Below are 27,842 nucleotides of genomic sequence, written 5' to 3'. Positions count from 1 at the left end.
TTGACAAAATAATGCACAAATAAATTTTGATGGTACGATTTATTTCACTCAAAACTTTTCTCTTTTTAAAACACACCAATGGTATGAACTGGATTAACAAACACATTTATACACAGATTTACATACAAAACGACAACAAAAAGATTCTTGCTTTCGTAAGCCTGCTGTTGTGCGACTCACTTCATGTAACATTCTGCTTTCTTCCTTCACTTTCTGCTTTTCTACCCTTCATCACTATCTCTCTCCTGTCGCTCTCGCTCTCTTCTCATCTCCTTCAGTTCTTGTCGGTACTTCCTTTCAATGAAGCGTTTCTGATGAGCCATCTGAGGAAAGTTATCTGCAGAAGGCAAGAAGCAAAGAACATGTAAAAACAGAAAAGCTTCAACAAACTTATTCCAATCATGTGTGAAAATGTTTCTTCCAAAACCATTTCCAGTTTTTATAGTGAAAAATGCCACAAAGTCACTTACATTTCTCCAGCGCATCCATGGCTGCACCCATCTCAGCTTGCTGAATACTGTCGGGATAAAATGAAAAGTTATAAATGTTCAACAACTCAAATAATAGATATTGAAAGAATTAAATCCAGTATGTATGACCTATTGAACCTACAGCAGGGCTGGCTCTTCATCTACTTTCTCGCAATGGCCATTTTTGTAAATAAAACTTAAGGGTGGCCAAACATTTTTCAGTGTATTAACATACCTGAACACATAAGCTTAAAATACTAACATAACAAAAACAAAACGTTGTGCTAATTAATATTAATTTGACCGAATAACTGAAAAAAAGTAAATCTCACAAATCAGTTTGGGTTTCATGACAGATATAAGCAAGAACTATGATAAACATGTCATGAAATTTAACTGACATGAGGTGGCAGATCACTAACATACAAATGGATGTTAAATTACTCTAAAATCAAAACTCACTGATAGATGTCTGCTACACAGAGAAACACAAGAAAAAACAGAAAACCAGCAAATGATAAAAATGTCACAGGACAGAAAAAGATTAATGTTCAAGAGAGATTTTAGGTGGCATAAAGCTAGCACTAGACATAGAAAGCTCCAAGTGTGACATATGCAGTGTTTCCCCTACCATTATCTTAGGGGGGCGCCGCGCCACCCCAACGGCACCCCCCGCCCCCCTTGAACGTCAAGTTCATTTTATTTTGGATATAGCGCCAGATCACAGTTTAAGTCATTTAAGGTTATCTTTCCTATAGAACATGTCTATACATTGTTCTTTTATTAAACAAACTAAATAGCCTTATGTTATGTATCTTATTTACACAAAAGCATTTCATTTCTGTCTCGCGGTCGCGCGTTTACAATGTCTCCTCCCCGAAAACACAGACGGGTTCACGGACTCCATTCATAAAAACGGAATTTACTATAGCGCGGAATGCCACGGAATTCGTCGATTTTTGGATTAATAAACCAAAAGTTGTTCTGTCACTTTATTCAAATCGCGATATGGACTAGTGTCTGTGAAAACTGAGATGCAAAAAGACCATTTTAATATGAATCCTGCATGTTTCGTTTGCCTCTGTATGTATGAATGGCGAAGACGTGTTTTTTTTTCTATACGCATACTGAAGCACACGTAATTTTGGCATTTGCATCTCACATGAACAGATAAACTCAATCTCCAAAGCTGTCACTTTTACCGTTTCATTTGAGAAAACTAGCATCATACCATACTGTACACAGAAACTTCACGGCAACTTGTCCAAATAAAAGTACGGTTTAACATGTAACAGAACTATATCAGTATTGTATTACTTTTGTACAGTATAATGTAGGTGTTTATATATTCCTATTTAAATAATTTACATAAAACAATAAATATACGATGAAAAATAAATATTACAACAAGAATAACCACTTAATTGTAGAAAAAAATACTACAATATTATTTAAACGTTTTAAACTGAATATAATTTTTCTTCCATGTATTGATTTTAACAGTAAACCTCTGTTTGTTTGCCAAAAATTAAAAGGGTTTATTTTTCATTTAATTAAAAATAAATAAATGTTTATGCTTTCATTTGATTATCAGAAAAATTAAAACACACAAGAATTTCTAAAAAAAAAAAAAAAAAGCAAAAGATTGCAGAACCCTATTGTTCAAAATGTTAAAATACAGAGATTTGGACTTATTTTTTCACTGAAATAAATGTTTTCGTTATTACACAAAGTAGGCTAAAGTACTAGAAAAAAGTAACTACCGCATACGCCCCCACCCCCCCCCCCACCCACCCAAAGCGGGAAACCTAGGGGAAACACTGATATGGTAGCTGTTTTACATTTATAAGACCAGATATACAGCGATGTAGCAATGAGGGTAAATATCTGAGTGTATTAATACCTTGGTCCTTTTCCGCAGCCAATCCGTTCACCCTTAAAATACACCGCCACTGTGTAGGTCCTGGCATGAGAGGGTCCAACTGTCTGAAGTGTTCTGTAAAACAAGATAATAAACATCACAGTTGAAATGAATGAAAACAAACCAAACAAACAATTAAATGAATATGTGGCCAAATTATCACTATTATAAGACAACAGAGGTGGCCTTACTGCAGTAAAAGCTAGTGAACAAAGACAAGACAACATACACTATATTGCCAAAAGTATTGAGACACCCTCTTCTAATGAACAGGTTTGACTACCGTAGTGATTTCCATGAGTACAAATGCATATGTTTATGCATATAATGATATTCTAGGGAATTGTGTGCTTCTAATTTTATGGCAACAGTTTGGACAGGACCCTTTTCTATTCTAACATGAATAATGCCTCTGTGTATAAGGCTAGGTTCAAACAGAAATGATTGATTCAGTCAGTGTGGAAGAACTTGACTGGTCTGCAGAAAGTCCTAATCCCAGCTGAACACCTCTGGTGTGAATTTAAATGCAGACCTTGAGGCAAAAAGTATTGGGACACCCCCTTCTTTAGAACAGAAAAAAGCACTTCCAAAACTCTGACAACAAATATGGAAACATAATTCATGTATTTAAAAATTGTATTTCCATCTCTGTTGCAACAGTTTTGGATTTGTCTAAAATGACTGTAGCCATATGTACTCACTGGTAAGTCACTGGAGTTTGGTGATGAGTTTTTGGCTCAAGGACTTGGCTTTATGCAGACGAGTCAAGTTCTTCCACACTGACTGAATTAATAATTTCGATTTGAACCTTGCCTTGTACACAGAGGCATTGTCATGTTAGAATAGAAGCACACAATTCCCTAGAATAATATTATATAGGCTTAAATATTAAGATTTGTACTCATGGCAATTACTATAGTAGTCAAACCTGTTCATTAGAAGGGGGTGTCCCAATACTTTTGGCAATATAGTGTACATTAAAGTTACAGCAAATGTATCCAGCTTACTATCACCATGATGCTTTGCACCAATTACAATATCCAGCAAACCATTAACAATCAGTGATGAACGAAACAATTTCTCTAAATGCATTTCTACAATTCAGTTTAAAGGAAAGAGATTAAGAGGCAAATCGAAGGATGTTAATGGACATAATCTTCTTACTTGTATAGAGGAATGTCTGGCTCTTTGCCCTCCGTCCGCAGGGTTAGACAACATTGCTGCAGCTGTGATTTTGGATCATTCCAGTCCTGGTTCAAGATAAACTCCTGAAAAAAATGACTGAACCGATCAAACAGCAGTACAATGAAAACTTAAACATTTTCAGTTGATGTATAGGCTACAACCAGAAATGTCTTTCAGCTGTTTATTGCTGATGAACTCATTTTACAAGACAATTTTCCTTATCTGTCCTAGTAACAGAATTTGAGAATTTGTGCTCTGCATTTAACCCATCCAAGTGCACACACACAGTAGTGAACACACACACACAGTGGGCAGCCAATGCTGCGGCGCCCGGGGAGCAATTGGGGGTTCAGTGCCTTGCTCAAGGGTCTCACCTCAGTCGTGGTTTTGAGGGTTAAAAGAGTGCTGGTTATTCACTCCCCCCACCGACAACCCCTGCCGGATCTGAGACTCGAACCCGCAACCTTCGGATTACAAGTCCGACTCTCTAACCATTAGGCCACAGCTGCCCCCGTAGGATCCTTTGAGATCCATTTTTCACAGCAAGGACAACTGAGGGACTCATATGCAACTATTATAGAAGGTTCAAATGCTCACTGATGCTTCAGAAGAAAAAACTATGCATTAAGAGCCAGGGGTGTAAACTTTTGAACAGAATGAAGATGTGTACATTTTTTTTTTGTTTATAACTTTTGTTATATATTTTTTTAATTTTTACATGTACTGCCCTTTAGAAGCTACAGAAGATACTTGCATGTTTCCCAGAAGACAAAATAATTTAATTTACCCTGATCTTCAAATTCAAAAAGTTCTTAATGCATCGTCTTTTCTTTTTGACGCATCAGTGAGCGTTTGAACTTTCTGTAATAGTTGCATATGAGTCCCTCAGTTGTCCTCAGTGTGAAAAGATGGATCTCACAATCATACAGTCATTGTTGGAAAGGGTTCAAATACACTGAAATGCTTATCACCACATCACTATACAGTATTAAGAATCTAAACTTTTGAAAAGGTCATTTTTATAAATTCAACTAATATGTTCTATTGTGGACTATACTGTATGTGAACATCTGTTATGTGAAATATCTTATTAAGGTCAGTACTAAATAAAAAAATAACATGCATTTTGTGTGATACTGGTAAAATAATTAACATTTTGCAGATTCTGTACAACACACAGCTGATTAAAAACAGACCTGTAAGAATACAAGACCATGTCCTGTGTAAATGATACCTTGTTCCTTTCAATGAATGTTACATTTTACTCGGGTGAATCTGACATGGAGACTGAGTTCATTCTTATCACTTATAATGACTGCTGAAGTGCAGGTGTATAAATATGGATTTAAAAAAAAGCTTATCTTTAATTAAGTTTGCCATACCTTGAGCCGTGGGAAGAAGCAAACATTCATAAATGTGTGCACAAACTCTAGGTCTTTATCTATGTAAAGAGCTGCAATGAATGCTGGGAGAAAAAAAAAAAGAAAGAAAAAAATTAATAGCAAAACAGTCAACAAGCAATTACTGGGCATATTAGGAATAACAATGCTCCAGAACAAAAGAGCTGGACATAATCATTTATATAATAAATTACAAATCTCAGAGCTCTTAGGGATGTAACGGTATCAAAACTTCACGGTACGGTAATACCTCGGTATGAATGACACGGTACGGTATTTATTGAATCATTTACAGGAAAAACAAAACTAATGAAGAGACCAGTGCCAGAAGTGTTTATTAAACAGTTTTGAACACTGAACATATCAATGGCATACGAATTAGCCATCTATCTGTAAACTTTTAAACAGGAACTTCAATTTTTCAATTTTAATAACAAAAAATTATTAAACCATGTAACCACGTTACTTTTTTCGCAGTACTTTAGCCTACTTTGTGTAGTAACGAAAACATTCATTTCAGTGGAAAAATAACTCTGTTTTAACATTTTGAACAATGGGGCTCCACAATCTTTTGCTTTTTTTATTTTTATTTTTTTTTTTTAGAAATTCTTGTGTGTTTTTATTTTTCTGATAATCAAATGAAAGAATAAACATTTATTTTTAATCAAATGAAAAATAAACCCTTTTAATTTTTGGCAAACAAACAGAGGTTTACTGTTAAAATCAATACATGGAAGAAAAATTGTATTCAGTTTAAAACGTTTAAATAATAATTGTAGTATTTTTGTTCTACAATTAAGTGATTAATCTTGTTGTAATATTTATTTTTTATCATATATATTGTTTTATGTAAATTATTTTAATAGGAAAATATACACACCTACATTAAACTGTACAAAAGTAATACAAGACTAATATTGTTCTGTTACATGTAAACCGTACTTTTATTTTGACAGGTTTTCTGTGTATACCGTAGTATGATATGATGCAAGTTTTCTCAAATGAAACGGTAAAAGTGACACTCACAGCGGCTTTGGAGACTTTGGAGTTATCTGTTCATGTAAGATGCAAAGGCCAAAAATAAGCGTGAGCGTCACGCGTGCTTCAGTATGAGTGTATTAAAAAAATAAACGTGTCTCCTCCATTCATACACAGAGGCAAACGGAACATGCAGGATTCATATTAAAACGATCTTTCTCCATTTCAGTTTTCACAGACACTAGTCCATATCGCGATTTGAATTAAGTGACAGACCAACTTTTGATTTATTAATCCAATAATCGACAAATTCCGTGGCATTTCGCGCTATAGTAAATTCGTTTTTTATGAATGGAGTCCGCGATCAAGTCCGTGTTTTCGCGGAGATTGTAAACGCATGACAGTGTAGAGACAGAAATGACATGCCTTCGTGTAAATAAGATAAATAACATAAGGCAATTTAGTTTGTTTTGTTTAGAACAATGTATAGACCTGTTCTATAGGAAAGATAACCTTAAATGACTTCTATTGTGATCTGGCGCTATATCGAAAATAAAATGAAATTGACGTTCAAGGGGGGCGGGCAACAGACCGTAAAGGGTGACGGCCACACCTGGGCTGATGGGAATTGTAGTTCCCGCTACCTCCCGTTCGCTCCATTCGCCTGAGCAAACTTTTCTTAGAAGACCTATGGTTTTATCGAGTCATGCGACCACGGTAGTATCGAAAAAATGTGCTATTGCGGTACGACGGTATTTACAATACCGTTACATCCCTAAGAGCTCTGTATGTAAAATTGTTCTTTTAATAACCTTTCTGTCCTCTAACAAAAATTTTGAATTAATATATTAGAGTTGCAATAATTTGCAGTCACATAGAGTCATACTTACACTCCAGTAGATCGGCTAAAGTCTTAGTCCGCAAGGCAACAGGACGTTTGGTCTTGTCGTTGGTGATGGCATATTCCTGCATGCCCAATTCCTCTGCAACCTTCGCTTGTGTCCGGTTATTCACCAAGGAGCTGCGCAGGAGCTACAATCACACACATGAACACACTTTATACTTCTGAGTTTTATACGGGCTGACCGACCAGAAGAGAGGTGGCACAGTGACTGAAATGGCCAGATGTTTTTGTACTGTAGAGCAGGGAGTTTGTTGGCATAAAATACCATTAAAAATGGCTTTTAAAGATTACTGTAATGGACACTATGCATCAAAAGACAGAAATAAAACTGAAAATTCAAAACCGAAATCTTGGGATGAAATGAAGTACAGATGAGGGATATACTCACTGTCAAATGTCCTTCATGATGGTCTGGGAAATGGATGAACAGATATTCAGTCGCCACCAGCTGCATGATAGAATCTCCCAGAAACTCCATCCTCTGGTTGTGGCCTCTGCAGATAAATACAGCGGCTGCATTAAGCTCTAGTCGATAGTTAACTAATGATAAGATTACTGTTGTCTAGTCCCTGGCTGTAGAAAAATAGCCTCTGTCTCTGTAGGGCCTGACCACCATGTGGGTTTACCATGTGAGGGAGCAGACACTGCTTATTCTTATTCCCAGACCTAAAAATATCTTCATGAAGTTTGATAAGACTTAAAAGAACAAAAGTGCTAAGACTTGGCTTATAAGCGTTAAAACTCAAGTGATCTCCATATTCTCTTATATCATATTATATGAGCCGTAACAGCCTGATTCGTCAAATATGATAGTTATCAAAAACACATATGCAAATGATCCATTTAAAAAAATAGATTTTACAAAGTCACAGATGTACTAGAGCACTTACAGGGTGAGGTGGTTGAAGCCCACTGTTCGCAGAGTGAAGGCTCGTGCGAGGAGACGTACATGAGTGAACAGCACTCCAATGGCATCCTCAAAACTAGTGAGTTTCTGCAGGACTGGAGACGACTCGATCAACTGCCTGTCCGTCAGTGACTCCTGCACCTAAACATACGGAACATGAAATATGCGCTTTCTCATACTCTCATTTTGTTCCAAGCCCATAAGACTTTTATTGATCTTCCTTACACAAATTAAAATATTGTAATATTCTCATTATTTTGCCCATTCATTGAAAGTCTAGGCAATGAACATTTTTAAGGGTTAAAAAGTTCAGAAAGACAAAGTATTTTTTTCTGAATTCTGAAAGTCTACTGAAGAGACACAATCAGGCTTTTATTCACATATAAACATTGATTTAAGCACATACTGTACCCCATACTGTGCACAGAGCACACTGAATATGGCAAACATGCTTGAGATACTGAAGAACACACCTTTTTGGTTCTCGCATGTCAAGATCATACATTTTTTGTTTTATGATAGTTTTATGTTCTTTTTGAAATTTGGATGTGGATTTTCAATGGATAAATATGACAGAGTGTTAAAATATATCTTCATTTGTGTTCTGAAGATGAATGGAAGTTTTATAGGTGTGGAACAACATGAAGGTGAGTAAATGACAGAATTTTAATTTTTGAGTAAACTGTGCACTAGGGTTGGGCGATGTCGACCAATTTGGCATCGTACGATGTCTAATGTGAAACATCGCGATGGACGATGGCATCGTCTGCGGGGGGCGGGGGTGAGGGATGGTTGTTGTTAAATAATTTATTCATAACGAATTAATTAATTGTAGCCTACCATGTCCACGAGTGCTTAATTTGAGCCGGATCCTGTTCTGGAAAATGTCCGATTTTGGATTTTTGCGTTCCGGTATTTGTTTTTAAAGATCCGGAATTAACAAGTGCATTAGATCGTGACAGTGCGTGCGTGCAGACGAGACAAGATCAAGCGCGGGTTTATATAAATGCATTTGGAGGATGTGTGTTGGTCCTTAACATATTTTCGACCAGTCAGCTTTTTTAAGTTCAATAACGCTCTCATTATTTGCTTACTGCTTAACACACTCTCTCCAACGCATTTAATGAGCAGCGGAATGTTTAGAGAGAAAGCTTAATATCAGAAATAATACCAAATCAAGCGAAATATTATGTATTAACATTATAAACACTATAAACATAGCTATAAGTTAGTTACCCTGACTCCAAAACGAATGATTTAAATGTAGAGGTATTTAGAACAGAACAGAAATGAAACAAAATATATAAAGTTAAGAAACTAAAACAAAGCGAAACTAAAAATAGCGCGTTGGGCTCACGCACCTCTGTTTTTCGGCACAAATCCAGTGTTCCAACTAGGCTTTGTATTGTACATTCGTATTTCGATGGAAAAAAAAGATATACTCTTGTTTTTGTTCCAAGCTCTGGCATATTTGGTGTAGTTTATTTAATCTAATTTAATTAAAATTATTTTGATTTTTTTTCTGCTGTTTTTGTATGCCTCATTTATTAATGTAAACGAACTTTCATGTAATTCGTTAGGAGTTCACTGTAATTTGTATTGTGATCACTAACAACTTCCTTGTTATTATTTCCTCATAATAATAATAATAATAATAAAATAAGTAAAGATGCAGAAATTGAAAGCATGCATTTCATTTGGCTATATAGGGATTTAGTGTGTGTTTTTCGTGAGCGGGTTGCTGCTGCGGCGGGGGCGGGGCGGGGCGCTGCGGGGGCGGGGCGGAGGATCGCGATGCCGATTGGCCATCGGCGATGGACGATGGCATCGTCTATCGACCCAACCCTACTGTGCACAATTTCACCAATGCATATTTTAGGAAAAATATTCAAGAAATATTTAAATAAGAGTGTACATGGCCATTTAGAATTTGAATGTGCAAGGTTTGTAGTTTTAGACACTTCAAGTTCATTTGGCTGAACAAATAAAAGGACCCCATTATGCTGTTTGACACTGCAAAATAGTATTTATTTCCATTTATTATCATCATCATGATCATAAAACAGTTTGTAATAGTTTTACTGCACTGTTATTCTTCTAATTATTTACTTGGTAGCTGATGAAAGTGTATATTTGTGTCTGTCTTACACTTGTGTAACATCTGAGCACTGAAAATCATTTCTGCACATACCTGTAAAGGATGAGGTGGATAGTTCAGCCAAACATCCCTTAGCTCCTGAAAGACAAAGAGAGAGGAAACAAATTGAATTCAACATAACATGGTCCATTTGACAAGGATAAGAGGATATCCAGACTTTAAAAAACAGACATATTTCATTTATATTTTTTTAAGTTAACTTTGTTTTTTGTTGACTTTTTTAAATGACATTTGTGCTGTTTATGCTGTCACTTTTAAACCTGATTTTTCTCATATGTCATGGTAAACGACAGCAGTGTCAGGAACAAAATAAAGATTTTTTTTATTTTTATTTTATTATTATTTTTTATTCTGCAAGCTGCAAACATGCTGAACATGATTATTTTAATTTCTTAAGGAAGTATTTTAACACTTTATAAATTATATTGGGGAAAGTCTGGGTAGACATTGAAATCAAAATACAGAAATTACTTCAGAGGACAAAATTATTATAACTAATTAGAGATGCACCGACTGCAATTTTCTTGGCCGAATTCCGATTTTTTAGTAAGTGTGACCTGCTGATACCGATTTTTGCAGATTCTGATTTTCTTCCTAAGAACTATAATTGACAGTTGACACAAATCTATACTCTTTTTAACGCCAAAAAATTATTAAACTTTACAATTCCCCTGATCTAGACTAAGTTACAGATGTTATCTCACATAAACAACTCTCAAAATAAAGTGCTCTGTAACTAGAAAGAGGTAGAAATGACAAATGACTATTCATAGAACTACTATTGTATAAAATAAGTGTCACTTTGCAATCGTGATAATTCGGGCATGCAATGTTGCGTACATAAATCAAAATAGGCTCCTATCGCAGTATGCATATATAACTTCTGTGAGTGCTGTTGCGCTCATTTGTTTTGCTCATTTGTCTCTCTCACATACTAATTTAGGCTGCACAAGCCTCATCTGACACAACATAAATACATTTTCAGTCGATGTAAGTGCGACAGACCGGCTCGGAATCAGAAAACCAGCTAAATATTGGAACACAACTCCACTTTATCTTACTTTCATAGTCTAATATGCTCACTTTAAATTTTAGTTTATCTAAAATTAGCAAGCGATGTTCAGTCCTACAAACATACAAACAAAACTCACCTCACTGTTGAACAGCAGTCTCCCAAAGAGTTGCTTGGCTTCCTCTAAACCACCTTCTAGGTAAACGGCCCCTAAAAAAAAAAAAAAAAAAAACACCAAAAAAACCACACATTAAACAAATACATTAACATTCAAAATTTGGGATTACTATATTTCTTTTTAAATTAGAAATTATGCATTTAAGCAACGACACTGTATTATTGCAATAATATTTTACAAGAATACTGTTTGTTGACTTTCCAATCAAATAATGCAGTCTCGGTGAGAATAAAAGAATCTTCTTTCAAAAAACAAACAAAAAGTTTAGATCTAAAAGCTCAATTTTTCTGTAAAAAAAGATTAATATTAGTTTGCTCTTAAAATAACCTAAATGTGCTTTATTAAGTACAATAAGCCTCAAAAAAGAACACAAGGCTGCCTTGGGAACACTGCTGGAAGTCAGATCATAAAGCAGCTGAACAAAACATGTATTTAGGGCAGTATTTAAAATGTTCTGTAAATTAGTTTAAAGAAAGCACAAAACAAAATTTCTGAAGTTATGTTTGCAACATTTAAAAACTGACCTCAGTGAGTGGAAATACAGTATATTAAACACAGACAGAGAGCACACATGATAAAGCACTAACCTATCAGGGCCTCAAAACAGTTTGCCATGGCATGTCGGAGGTCTGACTCTCTGCACAGGTCAGGGCCGTGAGCATATAACATGAACCGATCCAACTCCAATTTCTAGAGATCCAAAACAAAGATATATAGCATGTTTGCACAGAGATCACTTAGACAGTTTTTGAATATATTACTTATTATCTATCCAAATGCACAGCACAAATTACAAACAAAAATTAATGTCTGTATTGATATTATAACTCCAAAATATATGTTTACGGAGCAATAATTTTCAGTGTGCAGACATTATTTGATTGATTATGCTTTACACCTAGTATATGGTCACCTTAGCAAGCATAGCAAGATGCTGATTCTGAACGATTGCCGTGCGATATGTGGCAAGTCCTCCCTCTTCCAGGCATGGGAATAGGTAGTAGAGATGCACACTGAAAAAGTTAGACAAACATACGACTACAATAATCTGACGAATGAAAGCTCAAGTGAACAACAGTCAACACAGAGTGAACAACAGATCTGAAATCAAAAGGAAAACTCAAAAGGCATTCTCAGTGAGACATGCTCTATGTTGTGACAGATTTATAGCAATGTTGAAAAGTAAAAGGTCTCACCTGGTTAGGAATTCAACAACTGCATCACCAAGGAACTCTAAGCGTTCATTATGATTGATTCTGTTAAAAGTACAGGAATCACATCCTTTAGTTGTTTTAATGCTTCTACCTTTTCAAAATGTAAAAATTGTGAAAAACAATTCATAAATTATCACTAAATGTTTAATCACAAGAAACAAATGACTTCATGAAAATGAAATAATGCAATAAACACACACTAACCTGGAGGGTGACGGGTCATCCTGGCCCAGTCTTGACATAATATTAATCAAGGTGTTAATTCCTAGTGAAAAAAGGGACAAAAGCATTAGTAGAGTAAAACTACTTTTTCTTCAAAAAAAAAAAGAAAAAAAAAAAAGCTCTCAAATACATGTTAGGAGAGATTTGCTAACCCTTTTTCCTCATGTACATATGATGCACTTTCCGGTCTCCATATTTGGGCTGCCTTATGCCACAGTTCGACAGAGAGTTGCGAGCATGGTCAGGATTCATCCCAAAATTAAGATGATGACTGGGGTGAGTCATTGCCAACTGGGCAAGAAAGAAAAGCCAAAGAAAAGCAAAGTGAGAGTTGTAATGTATGGTGTGAAACCAAACATCACTAGCAACTGAACGTAGTATAATGACGGAAATGATTATGATCATTAAGTACTATTGCTACATGCTAACACATAACACATACTTGCAGCTATGCAGGACTAAAGACCCAACAATAAGCAGAACTGAAACTGTTCTGGAAGATCAGATACATATGCTGCCTTTCTTAGACTTTTTGTTGAAAATGGTCCTAATTTAAATGTCACTGAGGCAGCATTTTCTAGCCGACTAACAAAGACAGAAAATCTTTGAATCGTCAGTTGGATGGGATGAATATTACTAATCATCCAGTAATGTTTTCATTTAATTTAATTTTCGGATGTGGATGCATTTCTACTGGTTACAGAGTTACATTACAGTGGGTTCATTTCCAGCTGTTATTGCAAATTAAAAACTTAAGGCTTAAATTCCAAGTATCTTCTCCTGACAGTCCTTTGCATGCTTCTTTGCAAATTCCAAGTGGTCTTTAATGTGCCTTAACTAAGAGGCTTCCATCTGGCCTAGGGATGCTCATTTCGGTTAATTTTCCTGACCGACAACCGCTGCTCGTTATTCGAACATTAACCGTTAACTGATCAAATTTGAATAATAAATTAGTTTAAAAATAGAACGCACTAGTATCTGTGATGATACATAAAAAATACAAGCAAATGTTTTATTTCAACGTGCAAACAGCAGCATACAGAGCAACGGAGCAACAACAAAAACTGTATTCACATATACACAAATTATCACGCATCAGCAGCGCTTCTGAGAACAGAGAAAATCAGTATAAAATATATAAAAAAGAATAAAATAAATAGGCCTACACTAAATATATATAAATTTAATAACTACCTAATTAAGCTGACAAAACTAAAACACACCGAATCCTTCTATGCGCTTTGAAGAACGGTACCAGTCTTGTTCTTCCCGTCGGACATAAAAATATATAGCGGGCCAGCCTATCCCTCAGTGTACCTAGTTTTTAACATGTCGACATGCTGTACAGATAGACTGGAACGCTGCCTGTTAACTGTTAGATCCGCGACAAAAACACCATCACAAAAATCCTTTCAATTTGCGGTTCGGGAGTTCTCATCCATTGGTCATATGGTGTGGAGACGCGTGTTTTTACAGCGTTCAGCAATAGCCAATCACAGACATTTGATGATCGCTGTGGCCAATCGGAGGCGGCTAAATTACAATCCACTCACCACTCAAAGTGCCGGTTTCAGTTTTGCTGATTTCTACACATTCGCAAACTCTCTCATTAAAACAAAGAAAGTGTAGGTATTATATAAATAAGAGATTAATTGTGCAGTGTAAAGGTTATTTTATTACTTTTTATTAACTTTTTGGGATTGCGATGAACTACAGTAAATGAGTGACAGCTTTCCAGTGATTGTAACGGGAGCGCCTATTGCGCACTTTCTAGACTATAATCCATTCAGAATTTGAATACATTTACTCACGGATTTACTCTCTGATAACCCAATATTGCCACTTGCCATTGTGTTGCATATAATACATCAGTTAACTAAGTGAAGGTGAAGTAGGTGTTTGCTCAGCGAAATATGTCTGTACAGCCACACTGCACGTGTGTAAACAGATAACTTATGTATAGCATTATTTTTTTCTTTCACCATGCAGCAAACGAAAAAAAAAAACCTTTTAAACCGTTTAACTGATAGTAATAATCGGTTAAAATTCTTGCGGTCGGTTAACGGTTAAACGGTCAATATGAGCATCCCTAATCTGGCCTATTGGCTATAAAGTTGAGATCAGTGGAGCACTTCTCCACACATAATCTAAGTAAAGAATTTTACAAGTGTTGTGGAGTTGTACATTATAGCTGTTTAGTTTTTAAATTTCCAGCTGTTTCTGCAAATTAAAAATGTAGTTAAAAAAAACCTCTTGACAAGTGGTTTATATTATTTTTTTATATTCAGCGTTTTATATATACATATATATATATATATATATATATATATATATATATATATATATATATATATACGTATACAGTCTCTCACAAAAGTAAGTAGACCACTCACATTTCAGCAACCATTTTAGTATATCTTCTCAAGGGACGATACTATAGAAATTAAACTAGTCAATGTGCAGTTTGCATAGCAGTATAGATTTATTGTCCTCTGAAAAAAACTCAACATGCAGCCATTATTGTCAAAATAGCTGGCAACAAAGGTGAGTACACCCTAAGTGATAACAGCAGTATATTGTTTAACCATGCAAAGCCACATGTCCTATTCATCAGGTTTATGTTTTTGTCTGCTTGACAGGACCATACAAAGTTGCGTAACTTGTATTAGAGCAATTAAAATTTGGTGCTTTAAGTACAATTCTCTCATACTGACTACTGGATGTTCAACATGGCATCTCATGGAATTCTCTGAGGATTTGAGAATTAGAATGGTTGCTCTCCACAAAGATGGCCAAGGCTATTAGAGGTTCAGTAACACCCTGAAACTGAGTTACCCTACAGTGGTCAGTGCCAGCATTGCTTTAAAGGTTGCAGAATTAGAAGGTTAGCTTGTCAGTGCTCAGACCAAATGCCGCACTCTGCAACAAGTTGGTTTGCATGGGGATGGTCCCAGACGGAAGCCTCATCTGAAGCTGGCTCACAAGAAAAGCCTGCCAACAGTTTGCTGAAGACAACCTTTCCAAGAGCATGAATTCCTGGAACCATGTCCTGTGGTCTGATGAGACCATAAGATACAGTTGTTTAGCTCATATGGTGTTTTAGCATGTGTGGAAAAGCCCTGCTGTAGAGTACCAAGAATATTGTGTCTTGCCTACAGTCAAGCATGGTGGTGGTGGCATCATGGTCTGGGGCTGCATGAGTGCTGCTGGTACTGAAGCTGCAGTTCATTAAGGGAATCATGGATTCCATTATGTACTGTACATTTTGAAGCAGAACATGCCTTCCCTCCAGAACAGCAGGCCGAACTGCAGTTTTCCAACATGATAATGACCCCAAACACACCACCAAGATAACAACTGCCTTGCTGAGGAAGCTGAAGGTAATGTGGTGGCCAAGTATGTCTCCAGACCTGAACCCTATTAAGCATCTGTGGGGCATCCTCAAGCGGAAGGTGGAGAAGCACCATGTGTCTAATGTCCAGCAGCTCTGTGATGTCATTATAGAGGAGTGGAAAAGGATCCCAGCAAAGACCCTTACAGCTCGGGTCAATTCCATGCCCAGGATGCTTAAGGCAGTGCCAAATAACAATAGTGCTAAGACAAAACATTGACACGTTGCTCAAGTTCACTTAGGGTGTACTCACTTTTGTTGCCTATTTTGACAATAATGGCTGTATGTTGAGTAATTTTCAGGGGACAGTAAATTTATACTGCTATTATAGCTGCACATTTCTATAGTATTGTTCCTTGAGAAGATATACTAAAATGGTTTCTGAAATGTGAGGGGTGTACTCACTTTTGTGAGATACTGTATATTTTTTAGTTTTATTTATTTGAGAAAAAGGGGACAATGCATATTAATGAACATTTTCACAAATGTAAATATGTCAGATTATAGCCTTAGGCTAATTTCCATCTGCAGACCCCCTGGCAGGTTGATGTTACACACAAATTAATAAATACATACAGAGCCATATATACAAACTACATACAGAGAGACAAGGACAAAAACAGTGATCACATCATGTTAGAACAAACAATAACAACAAGAGTGAACAACAAAGGACAAAATAGAAAACCAAAAAGTATATATATCCTACACCTTGGTTAACTTCAAATTCAAGGACCTTTTAAGGACTTTCCAGGTCCAATACCCTCAAATTCAAGGACTTAATGTGGGAACACATTTCAAGTGAGAGCAAGGTTGCATCGTGTTACCCAGTAAGACACATTGTTACAGTTTTCATGTGTCAAACACAACTATGCAAAAAAAAAAAAAAAAAAAAAAAAAAAATTTTTTTGCAATTATTTTTGGCCATAAAACTAAAGAATATTCATTACATCCTATACTGTGTTCTAAAATGATCGGATATTAATGATCTCGATATGAGAAGAGGCAAATTATTTTACTTAATCAAAAGAAAACTACTGGGTGGATCTTTGTCATTCTATGGTGGTTGTGTACACACTCTCCCAACACACATTTCAGTTCAAACAGCTTGTAAAAGTGCATGTGGCACTGGATGACCCCTTTAAGATAAATGCTATCCACTATCCGCAGATTTACAACAGGCTCTGCACCTGGCCAAGTAATGGTCAATTGGATTTCTGGCAAGCCATTCTTTGTAATCTTCTATGGTTTCAGCCTATTTATGTAATGTTTCACAGTGTGTCTGTTAAAATTTTGAGGTACCATCGTAGTAGTTTTGTGCATGTGTGAATGTCATGGCAGTGTACAACACAAAGTACCTCACACGGGAAATACTTAACATAACACGTAAATGTGCATATAATGTAAATCAAGCAAGCTAGTATGCACAGACCACGAAGTGTTGGCGAAATAACACATTAGCAGACCGGAGGGAATAATATGGAAATTGTTTTTATTGTTCTATATTTTGTCTTTTGTGAAGCCAAATATAAATACTGACGAAGCAAGGAAAAGGAAAAACCTGAGTTACTAAATTCTTACTCTGCAGCCCTGGTAACCTGTGCTGCAGTTTACCAGAATGAAAAACAACCTTACACACGTCTTTACACTTTCTCTTACCTGCAGCAGGCATCGTTCCTTAAACATGTAACCGATCAGCTTGTCTAAATGCATCAGGCACTGGTGGTAGCGGATGTGGTGGGTAAGAACTGGCAGCATCATGGCGTGCTGCAAAAACAAGGCATTTGACTCAAATATTTGCCCCAAAACCTGTCTTAAGATTCATTGCCCTTTAAAATGCACATTTTCTTTTCTTGTTTTTACATGGTCTATCACTCAAGAGGTACAATTTGAGTGATGGAACATTTGTCTTGGTATTGCAAGTGATTTGAAGAACAATATGTGGGGAAAAAATAGAGGACTTAACACTTTCTGAATGCAATGTGTTTTAATTAACATCTGTGCTAATCAAGTGTTTGCCTCACATTTTTAATTTAAAAGTCTAGTTTCAAATACAATGTACATTTTTATCTTATGTTTATCTTGTTTAAATTTAACTTGTTTGATTTCATCAGCTGTAGCTCACACTTCAGCAAACCCAAGCTACGCGTGTTGGTGTGTATGTGTACCTGGCAAACATCAGAACGAATACCAGTCTTCCAGAAACCCTGACTGCTGAGCTCCACTGTGACCTCCCTTCTCATTGTATTTTTCTGCCTGATCTTCTGTAGAGCTTCCTGGGAAGCAGAGTTTTCGGACATAGTATTACACCATTATGATAATGTACCTACACATCCAACTTATTATTTTAAGGTGTCTTTGTCACATTAACTATTTCTATGTATATAAACTACATGTGCAGACACTTACCTCTCTTTGCGTTAACTTCTGTTTGTCAATTTGTTTAACCTTCGGGCTGTTAGCCAGCAAGTGCCGCAATTTTACGTAACTCTTCCACAACTTTTGATACCTGCAACGAAAGCAGTAAACTGCAGTATTTCACATTTTCATCATTGTATGATTAATACAATCATTGTTAATAATACATTTAAGTTAAATTTAAATATTCACAAAAAAAAATACTAATTATGCTTATCATTTTTATTGAAGTATTGAATAGTTCAAAAACAGTGGAGAGAGATTTCTATTTAGCTCTGTTCCCTTTATTCCCTTTAATGAAAAGAGGTCTGAGCTGGTTGTGTAAACACCCTTAAATTAAACTTTTTGGGGAACTTCAGCTTAGTATCGCTTTAAAGGACTAGTTCACTTTCAGAACAAAAATGTACAGATAATGTACTCACCCCCTTGTCATCCAAGATGTTTATGTCTTTATTTCTTCAGTTGTGTGGAAATTATGTTTTTTGAGGAAAACATTTCAGGATTTCTCTCCATATAATGGACTTCTATAGTGCCCCCGAGTTTGAACTTCCAAAATGCAGCTTCAAAGGGCTCTAAACGATCCCAGCCGAGGAAAGAAGGGTCTTATCTAGCAAAACGATCGGTTATTTATTAAAAAAAAAAAAAAAAAAAATTATATACTTTTTAACCTCAAATGCTCGTCTTGTCTAGCTCAGTGTGTACTCTATGTAGAGATTAAAAAGTATATAAATTGTAAATGTTTTTAGAAAATAACCGAGCGTTTCGCTAGATAAGACCCTTCTTCCTCAACTGGGATTTCCTTCCTCAGTCCATTATATGGAGAGAAATCCTGAAATGTTTTCCTCAAAAAACATAATTTCTTTACGACTGAAAAAAGAAAGACATGAACATCTTGGATGACAAGGGGGTGAGTACATTATCTGTACATTTTTGTTCTGAAAGTGAACTACTCCGTTAAATCAAATTATAAGAACCACTTCAGAAAACCCTTACCATTAGAAGTCAAGCTAAAAAGCAAAAAGAAAGAAGTGGTGAGTGCTCAGTCAGACTTACTGCGGGTCTCCAGCGTAGCTAAGCTGGGCAGGTCGGATACCAAAATGCACAATGATGGGGAAAGTGATCACACTGGAGTTGAACTGCTCACGATCTAACTGGTCAATCCTTACAGAGCTGGGTTTCTGTGTGAATAAAGGCACATACACAAGCACACATTTAAGTGCAATTGCATGACAGTGGCCTTATATTAGTGTGGATGTACAATCATGCAAAAGCTTTTGGCAACTGATGTCAGTGCAGAAAGACTCAGTTTGTTCATCTGACATCATGCCATTGTTTGTGCGAATGTGTTTTACCATGCCAGGGTTGGTGACGATCATGCCCTTGCACTCCTCGGCGTATTTCTGCCACTCCAGCTCCTCCCACTGTAGCATGTTTGCAATCTCCTCTTCGGGAACTAGAGCTGTGCTGCTGCGCAGAAGATACAGCAGCACCTGGTGCATGGACAGCACCTCCTTTCCTCCATCTGACACACATGAGCAGACACGACAACATCAATCACACTGATGAAGCATTTTCTCTACTGTATAAATAATTACCAATATATTGGGAAGTTCAAATATTGTTTAATTTATTTCAAAAGTAAGACAGATATACTGACTCATCTTTATTTTTTTGTTCATTAATACAGTTTTGCTAGTCAACGAAATGGACAGAAGGGCATTTAAAGCTTACCTGGGAGAAACCGGACGAACCGTGGCATAAAATGAAACCTCTGACAACCTGACTGGCCGCTGTCGTCAGGACCTGTGTGACAGCAAAAATACATTACTACGGGTTAAATGCTAATGGTGTGTATGTGTAGAGTTAAATGTGCATGTGCACGTTACCTGCTATATTCCAATCGTACAACTCCAAGATGTCTTTAAAAAGGTACGAGGAAAACAGTTCCAGGCCTTTAACACAGTAGTTCTGCTCAAACACAACAGATTAGAATAGCTGAATATTCGTGGGTCACTTCACATGTGTTAGAAACAACCATGATGTTTAAAAGTAGTGTTAAAAATTGTATATTATAATAATAACGTTTGTGCATAGAAACTAACATTAATAATTATAATCATTTATAGAAGATAAGGGCAGTGAACTGAAGAAAATGAGGACACTGTGAAATTTGGTAACGTGGGATGCCACATACCTCAGGTGCCATCTCTTCTATAAAGTGGATGGTGTAATCGATGTTGAAGCGAATAACCCGACACAAAGGGATCTAAAAGGAGGGAAAACAGTTAAAGGGATAGTTTACCCAAAAATTAAAATTGGATGTTTATCTGCTTACCCCCCGGGCATCTAAGATGTAGATGTAAGATGTTCTTCAGTAGAACATAAACAAAGATTTTTAACTTTTGAATGCGCTCAATCCAGTTGAATGTTGCGGTGGATCAGAGGGAAATAATGATATATATACACTGTTCAGTTTCTTGCACAGACCAATCGTTTTATGTCTTAACACCTCAATGTATCATCACAAGCCGCATGGTTTAATGTAGTTTTGTCTGTGTATGTTTTTTTTTACTCTCAAAGATTTGGTGCCCATTGACTGCCATTATATGACTGACAGACTGCAACGGTTTGAGTTAAAAATCTTCATTTTTTGTTCTACTAAAGAAACAAAGTCACCTACATCTTGGATGCCCTAGGGGTAAGCAGATAAACATCCAATTTTAATTTTTGGGTGAACTATCCCTAGTGTGCAGTGACCTTTAGTCTGGGAGATAGATGTGCTGGTACAGTAAATCACAATAATGCTCATTTACTGACACAAACTAATTTTATTCACTGTTGAGTAATTTAAACTTAAATACAAGCGATGATTTATGAACAATATCTGTGGCATGCATAAATCCGTTTTCACTGCATATCATTAGTAAATACTGACAGTGACTGCGCTGGAACACGCTGTTATTAAATCTAAACCCAAAAGTCTAATTTGTTCTTTTAGCTGTTGAACTAGATTATTTAGGTAGTTTTTTCAATTGTTGTTTAGTAACAAAAACTAAAGGAACGTAATCTAGTTACTAGGTTTGATTGCAACCACGCAAAAGTCACATGCTTACATTAGTAAGAGGTGTGTGAGAGAAGCAGGAGAAGCCCTCAAACAGGTACTCGTGGTCATCATACTCAATAACCGTGGGTCTATCAGTCTAAAAGAGAGAGAGAAAGAGCAACAATTATATTCAAAGGCAGAAACAATATAAGGAAAAAATAAATAAATAAATAAATAAATAAATATATATATTGAATACTAAGATTAAAACTGCACAGACACCTACTAGAAAGTTGGTGGGTGGGGACACAGTTATTCTGTAGTGGAACAGTTTTCCGGCATTGTTACTCATTGGTCGACATGTTTTCACTGGCTATAAGAGAGAGAAAAAGATGCTGACCAATCCAATCAGTTTGACAACCGAGATTATTGTCATTTATAACAATTAAAATCACTGATGAAAATGCTGGGTTTAAATAACTTTTCAACAAAAGCATAAACACATGATCTTGTTCTCAGAATAAAAATGAATGCCTAGGAATCCACAATTATAAAAATGCTAATATTGCTATTATGTTGATTAGTACCATTTATATAAAAAAAATAGCAATTTTGTGTTGGGCAACCACACATTTAATACAAACTAAGAATTGTTCCTAAAATATTTTATTTTTATTATACACCAGTGAAAATCAACATGGACGAGCCCATTAGACATTAATGAAAAACAAAACAGCTAACATTCTGTGAAATATCCTACAAGTAACATGCTTCCAAAGCTTCTCTCCTAAACCCTTCTGTCTGTGCTTTTCATATTGCAAAGAATAAGTCTTTTTCCACCAGTTGTTTTAATTGTTTCCAAATTTCAGATATTTTCATATTTCAAATGTTTGCATATAAAAGTTTTTAAGAATTACTAAGGGAAGTGATTGAATGAATGCATGTGTACCTGTTCACCCGGATAAATACTGTGTCGGATTCCAGTTCGCCTGGCTTTGGCACTGCACTTGCATAATGGCCCGTCATTCATCTGTGTTTTAAATACAAGAACAAAGAAATAAGAATAACCACAGCTTAATTTTAAGTCATACTAATAGACTTATATAAATCAAACAATTAATACATGCCAATATTGTTTCAGCACTAATGGTTAGTTTGAAAAACTCTTTAGATTATTTTCCCTCTCCAGATTTTTCAAGCAGAAAACATCACAGGATGTGACATAAATAAGTATTACTGCTTTAAGAGAAACAAGTAATTTAAATGTTAGTCCAACTGTTGACATGTTTATAGCTAGCTACATGAATATCAGATCTGGTTAAGTGATACTTCAAATCTTACGGGTTTCAAACAACACAAGGGTAAGTAAATAATGACATTTTTCATTTTTGGGTGAACTATCCCTTTACTAGTACAGGCATTTTAACATTATTGTCCCTATCAGGTTTGTCTATGACACAACAATGTAAGCAATGTAAAAAAAAAAAAAGAAGAAAAAGAATAGAAACAATAATATAATTTGTTTAGTTATCCCAGATTTTAAATAAGCATCTCTGGATTTGGTTTTCAGCCTATAGGGTCCAAAATGATTTCTATTATGATGCATCGCTAGCATAAAATGTTTTTTGAGCAAAACAACCATAATTTCTCAGCAAAGAGGCCGCAGTGATGGTGAAGCGCACCTGTCCAGGGTCATTGTACCACAGCTCCTCATGGAGGCGGTCAGGATGAGCTTTCTTCCTCTTGATCTCAGCAATAACATCAAACACATCAGAGTCAGAACTGCTGGAGCAGCTGCTACCGCCTCCATCGGAATCACATTCTGACTCGCTGGAGCTCTCATCTGCACAACACACAACAAATTCATCTTTTTACTAGAGTTAGGGCTGAGTGATATACCTAAAAATATTTGTGTGCGTGCTTATTTTTGTGCTCTGAAATTAGGTCTAAAATACTGTTAGAGAAACAGCTTACATGCATTTAGAGTATTGCAACTCTGTTGTAATTGCAAGACACTGAAGACTGACTTGAAAAATATTTATTATTTTATTTATTTATTTTTTTGCTTCATGCAAAATATACAATATACAATACCCTGATCCTCGTCCAGTTTGGTCTTGGGTGGTTCCCATTTAGGCCTGCTGGATTTGGCCCGCTCCTGTCTCCGACCAAGCTCTTCCTCAAAGCGCTCATACAGACCTCTCAACTTACTAGTGCCCACGACTGTAGAGTCACCCTACAGATGAATAAAAAGATGAGAAACAGTTCTCTGAGTATCTGCCATGCTTTTGTCATGATGCCTTTTACAATATTTAGTACAAAACTCTTTACTGAACATTTTAGAGGAGTAGAATGTAATTTTGTGGTAAATTTATAAAAATGTCAAGTTTAATTTTCAGAGTCACTAGTAAATCATCGTTATTTTCACTTCCTGACGTTTGTAACACTGTGACACTTTTCAAACAATGATCTGTTTGTTTAAGCAGGCCAACATGTCAATTTTTGACCAGTCGAGTGAATTTGGGTCAGGACTGTCTGTTTGCAGTTTGTGTTGTGTTGATTACCACTTGGTCCATGGGATCATTTGAGTAATAGTTTTCAGCATGTGTACAGCGGATCCAGGCAGGTTTGAGTAACTCCTCCTCTCCTTTCTCCTCCTCGTGACGGTCAGTGGATGTCTCCTCTACATCTCTACTCCTGCTGTAACTTGTAGATCTCTCTCGACTGCTTGAGGCACTGTCTGTTCTCCTCTCTTTCTCCTCCTCCACACGTCGTCGCTTTCTCTCTCGACTGCCTGAACGGTTACGAGTGTGTTTCCTGTGTCTGTCTGAGGGGGGCGAACCTGGCTCATCTCTATGTCGATAGCGCTCTCTGGGGAGGCAAAATTGCTGTGGTAAAAATAACATAGTAACAGGAAACCCAGCAATAGTACTTATTAAAGTACAATGAGGAAAAAAAAAATATCCCCTGCTGATTTTGTATGTTTGCCCTCTGACAAAGAAATGATCAGTCTTTAATTTTAATGGTAGGTTTATTTTAATAGTAAGAGACAGAATAACATTAAAAAATCCAGAAAAACGCATTTCAAGTTATAAATTGATTTGCATTTTAATGAGTGAAATAAGTATTTGATCCCCTATTAATCAGCAAGATATCTGGCTACCTGGTGTCTTTTATACAGGTAAGGACCTAAGAGTGCCCCTCATCTCAGTTTGTTACCTGTATAAAAGACACCTGTCCACAGAAATAATCAATCAGATTCCAAACTCTCCACCATGGCCAAGACCAAAGAGCTGTCCAAGGATGTCAGGGACAAGATTATAGACTTACACAAGGTTGGAATGGGCTACAAGGCCATCGCCAAGCAGCTTGCTGAGAAGGTGACAAACGGATGGAAGAAACACAAAATAACTGTGGCTCAATGCAAGATCTTTACTCATAGAGTTTCAATGATCATGAGAACAGTAAGGAATCAGCCCGGAACTGGATGATCTTGTTAATGACCTTAAGGCAACTGGGACCATCGTCGCCAAGAACACTATTGGTGCCCGCGGTGCCCGCTAGGTCCCCCTGCTCAAGAAAGCACATGTACAGGCCCATCTGAAGTTTGCCAATGAACATCTGAATGATTTAGAGGAGAACTGGGTGAAAGTGTTGTGGTCAGATGAGACCAAACTCGAGCTCTTTGGCATCAACTCAACTCGCTGTGTTTGGAGGAGGAGGAATGCTGCCTATGACCCCAAGAACACCATCCACACTGTCAAACATGATGGTGGAAACATTATGCTTTGGGGGTGTTTTTCTGCTAAGGGGACAGGACAACTGCACCACATCAAAGGGACGATGGATGGCCAGGGCCAGGGCCAGGGCCAGGGCATTGAAGCCAGCCAGCGCACTGAAAATGGGTCATGGATGGGTATTTGAGCATGACAATGACCCAAAACACACAGCCAAGGCAACAAAGAAGTGGCTCAAGAAGCAGCACATTAAGGTCCTGAAGTGACCTATCCAGTCTCCAGACCTTAATCCCATAGAAAATCTGTGGAAGGAGCTGAAGGTTCATGTTGCCAAACGTCAGCCTCGGAACTTGGGGGGATCTGCAAAGAGGAGTGGGACAAAATCCCTCCTGAGATGTGTGCAAACCTGGTGGCCAGCTACAAGAAACATATGACCTCTGTGATTGCAAACAAGGGTTTTTGTTAATTCAAGCTTTGAAAAAAAAAAAAAAAAAAACTTTTTTGAAATGTGTTTTTCTGGATTTTTTTTTTTGTTGATATTTGTCTCTCACTGTTCAAATAAACCTAACATTAAAATTATAGACTGATCATTTCTTTTGGCAGTGGGCAATCACTCTTTTTTCCTCACTGTAAGTGTATAAAAGTTGTGTTTCGAGAGGTTTAAACAACTTCACAAAAAAAGTTATGTAGGAAAACAAAACAGCATTCATGCCACTTTGCCAAAGCATTAAACACCTTTTTGAATTATAATGCTTGCTGTGTCATAAGAAATGTTACGATGGTTTATGATAAGCGGGTCCCAATGGTCTCATAGTTTTTAATAACAGAAAATGCAGAATATGAGCAGTAAAGTGCATTACCTGCTGCGGTGTCTCGATGGCACTCGCCCTCTGTCATAGTCTGATTTACACCGTGGGCTGTCTGACCGCCTGCGCTCTGAACTGCACCCTCTGTCCCGTTTCTCTCCTCCAAACTCTCGATTATGGCGGCCTCCGTATCCTCCGTAGCTGTGGCCCCTATGTCGGTGGTCATCATGATGACGAAGTCTCTCAGGTGAGCGAGAACAGGAGTCTGACTTGTACTGTGGAGGCGGGCGGGGGCGTTCAGGTTTGAAGGAACCTCCGGGCTGGACATAAGATGGGTTGAAGCTTGGTGGAGGAGGGAGCTGTGGCTGTGGAGGATAGCTCATGGGATATGATGGCGGGTAGGGCATGGAAGGTGGCATTGAGGGTGGCACAGGTGGAAGGGGTGGAGGGGTGACAGTGGGCATCATGTAGGGGTAAGAGCTCTGAACCGGAACTGGAGCAGAGCTGTCTGAGTTGTGAGGAGCAGGTGGAGGAAAAGGGGGTGGCTCTGAGAAGACCGGTGGGCGTACGGGGCATTGAGGCAGAGGGTTAGAGCCCTGTGGTGGTGGAGGGAAATGGAATGGCATGAAGTCAGGATGAGGTGGCATGTAGCCACTGCCGCCTTGAGGGTTATAGATGGGACCTGGAGCGGCTGGAGGGTCGTAGTGATACCGAGGAGGAGCGGGCCGGTACATTGGGCCAGGAGCAGGTGGTCTTCCCCTCGGGCATCCACGGCCAGCGTGGAAAGACATCTGTAAAAAAGACATGGATGTGAGAAAGATGTGGATATGGACAGAAGGATGCTGTTCAGTGTAGCCAATCATATAAAAACACCAATGTAACTGAAACACTTTCAACAGTCAGAACTGGAGAAAACACTGAATTTTAATATGTTATTGCTGTCTTATTCCTTGTATTCACTAAATTCTCAGTAAATTTAGTTTTGCTGTGCTATCAAAATTGTCTTTATAACCTGTATGACTTTTTTAATTCTCTGTGGAACACATACAAATATAAAAAGTGGTCTATATATGCCTAAGTGGTCATTGGTAACCAAAACATTCTTCAAAATATTTTCTTTTGTGTTTCACAGAAGACAGGTTAATTTTACTCGTTAAATACAGCAAACGTAATAACATTTCTTTACACATGGTAGCAGTTTCTAAGTATGAGGTCAAAAGACAACGGCGTTTCTAACGTCTTGGAAGCAGCTATTTACATAAAACAAGGTTATTTTGTGGTGTAACGTTAGCCAGTGAAAAATTTTTACATGGCATATAAAAATCTAAACCACTGGCCTTGCAAGCCTGCTCCGACCGAGTCAAATCTTGCAGTGGTCTGAAACCTGATTTTAAAAGATCAATGCATTATTCTTCCCAAATGCATCTTGAGAGTATTTTCACCTTGCATTTTAACACCAAATAAACTATATAAATGTATCTACACGCAATTTCAGCATCAGACAGAACAGCACTTTATTATGAAGTCAAGTATTTTATTCCTAAAGAATACAACTCACCTTTAGAAGGCTTCGTTAACGCTTGGAACCCAAATAAATAAACCAGTGATGATGTTTATAATATTTTATGTTTTACAGCGGTAAAATGCTCAGTTTATGATGCAGCGCTTTAGCTCGTTCACGAAGCGGTGTGTGCTGCAGCCAATCACATCGACGCTGTATGACATGTACCCATAGACTGAGAAGGCGCTGAAATACACGACTTCTTGTTCTTTTGGTGCATCACTGCCCCCAACTGAGCTGGAGTGTGAAGAGCCCATGCAAAAGGTTAACACTTAATTTACTTGATTCTAGTAAATGTTTACTCTGTCAAAAATTGTTTATATGTGCACATCTGTGT

At 37.1% G+C, this 27,842-nt stretch overlaps 1 protein-coding gene across 1 annotated transcript; it reads right to left on the bottom strand.

Annotated features, from left to right (window-relative positions):
• Nucleotides 1–24: 24 nt before the first annotated feature.
• drosha (drosha ribonuclease III) lies at nucleotides 25–27,641 on the bottom strand. The gene is made up of 31 exons (XM_073828540.1): nucleotides 27,503–27,641; nucleotides 25,999–26,735; nucleotides 23,966–24,272; nucleotides 23,496–23,637; nucleotides 23,084–23,244; nucleotides 22,351–22,431; nucleotides 21,688–21,774; nucleotides 21,472–21,558; nucleotides 20,553–20,624; nucleotides 20,245–20,326; nucleotides 20,090–20,161; nucleotides 19,711–19,880; nucleotides 19,412–19,536; nucleotides 18,350–18,449; nucleotides 18,109–18,216; nucleotides 17,600–17,707; nucleotides 12,702–12,840; nucleotides 12,532–12,592; nucleotides 12,310–12,369; nucleotides 12,027–12,126; nucleotides 11,701–11,803; nucleotides 11,075–11,145; nucleotides 9,957–10,001; nucleotides 7,749–7,906; nucleotides 7,247–7,352; nucleotides 6,845–6,986; nucleotides 4,959–5,041; nucleotides 3,556–3,659; nucleotides 2,374–2,466; nucleotides 471–517; nucleotides 25–337 (listed from the first exon to the last, which is right to left on the bottom strand). The coding sequence occupies exons 2-31, from the start codon at nucleotides 26,733–26,735 to the stop codon at nucleotides 222–224; spliced, it is 3,867 nt and encodes a 1,288-aa protein (XP_073684641.1). The 5' UTR covers nucleotides 27,503–27,641; the 3' UTR covers nucleotides 25–221.
• Between the last annotated feature and the right edge of the window lie 201 nt (nucleotides 27,642–27,842).

Source organism: Garra rufa, chromosome 22, assembly GCF_049309525.1.
Source record: "Garra rufa chromosome 22, GarRuf1.0, whole genome shotgun sequence".
Classification (NCBI taxonomy): Eukaryota; Metazoa; Chordata; class Actinopteri; order Cypriniformes; family Cyprinidae; genus Garra; species Garra rufa.
This window is presented reverse-complemented; position numbering and strand designations above follow the sequence as displayed.

Excerpts from the sequence above, each read along its gene's own strand:
- drosha (XM_073828540.1), bottom strand. The coding sequence starts at position 26,735 with ATGTCTTTCCACGCTGGCCGTGGATGCCCGAGGGGAAGACCACCTGCT. Across the intron at positions 19,881-20,089 it reads GTTCGTCCGGTTTCTCCCAG|ATGGAGGAAAGGAGGTGCTG; the intron begins GTAAGCTTTAAA and ends CATGTGTGTCAG. Across the intron at positions 11,804-12,026 it reads ATCTTGCTATGCTTGCTAAG|AAATTGGAGTTGGATCGGTT; the intron begins GTGACCATATAC and ends TTGGATCTCTAG.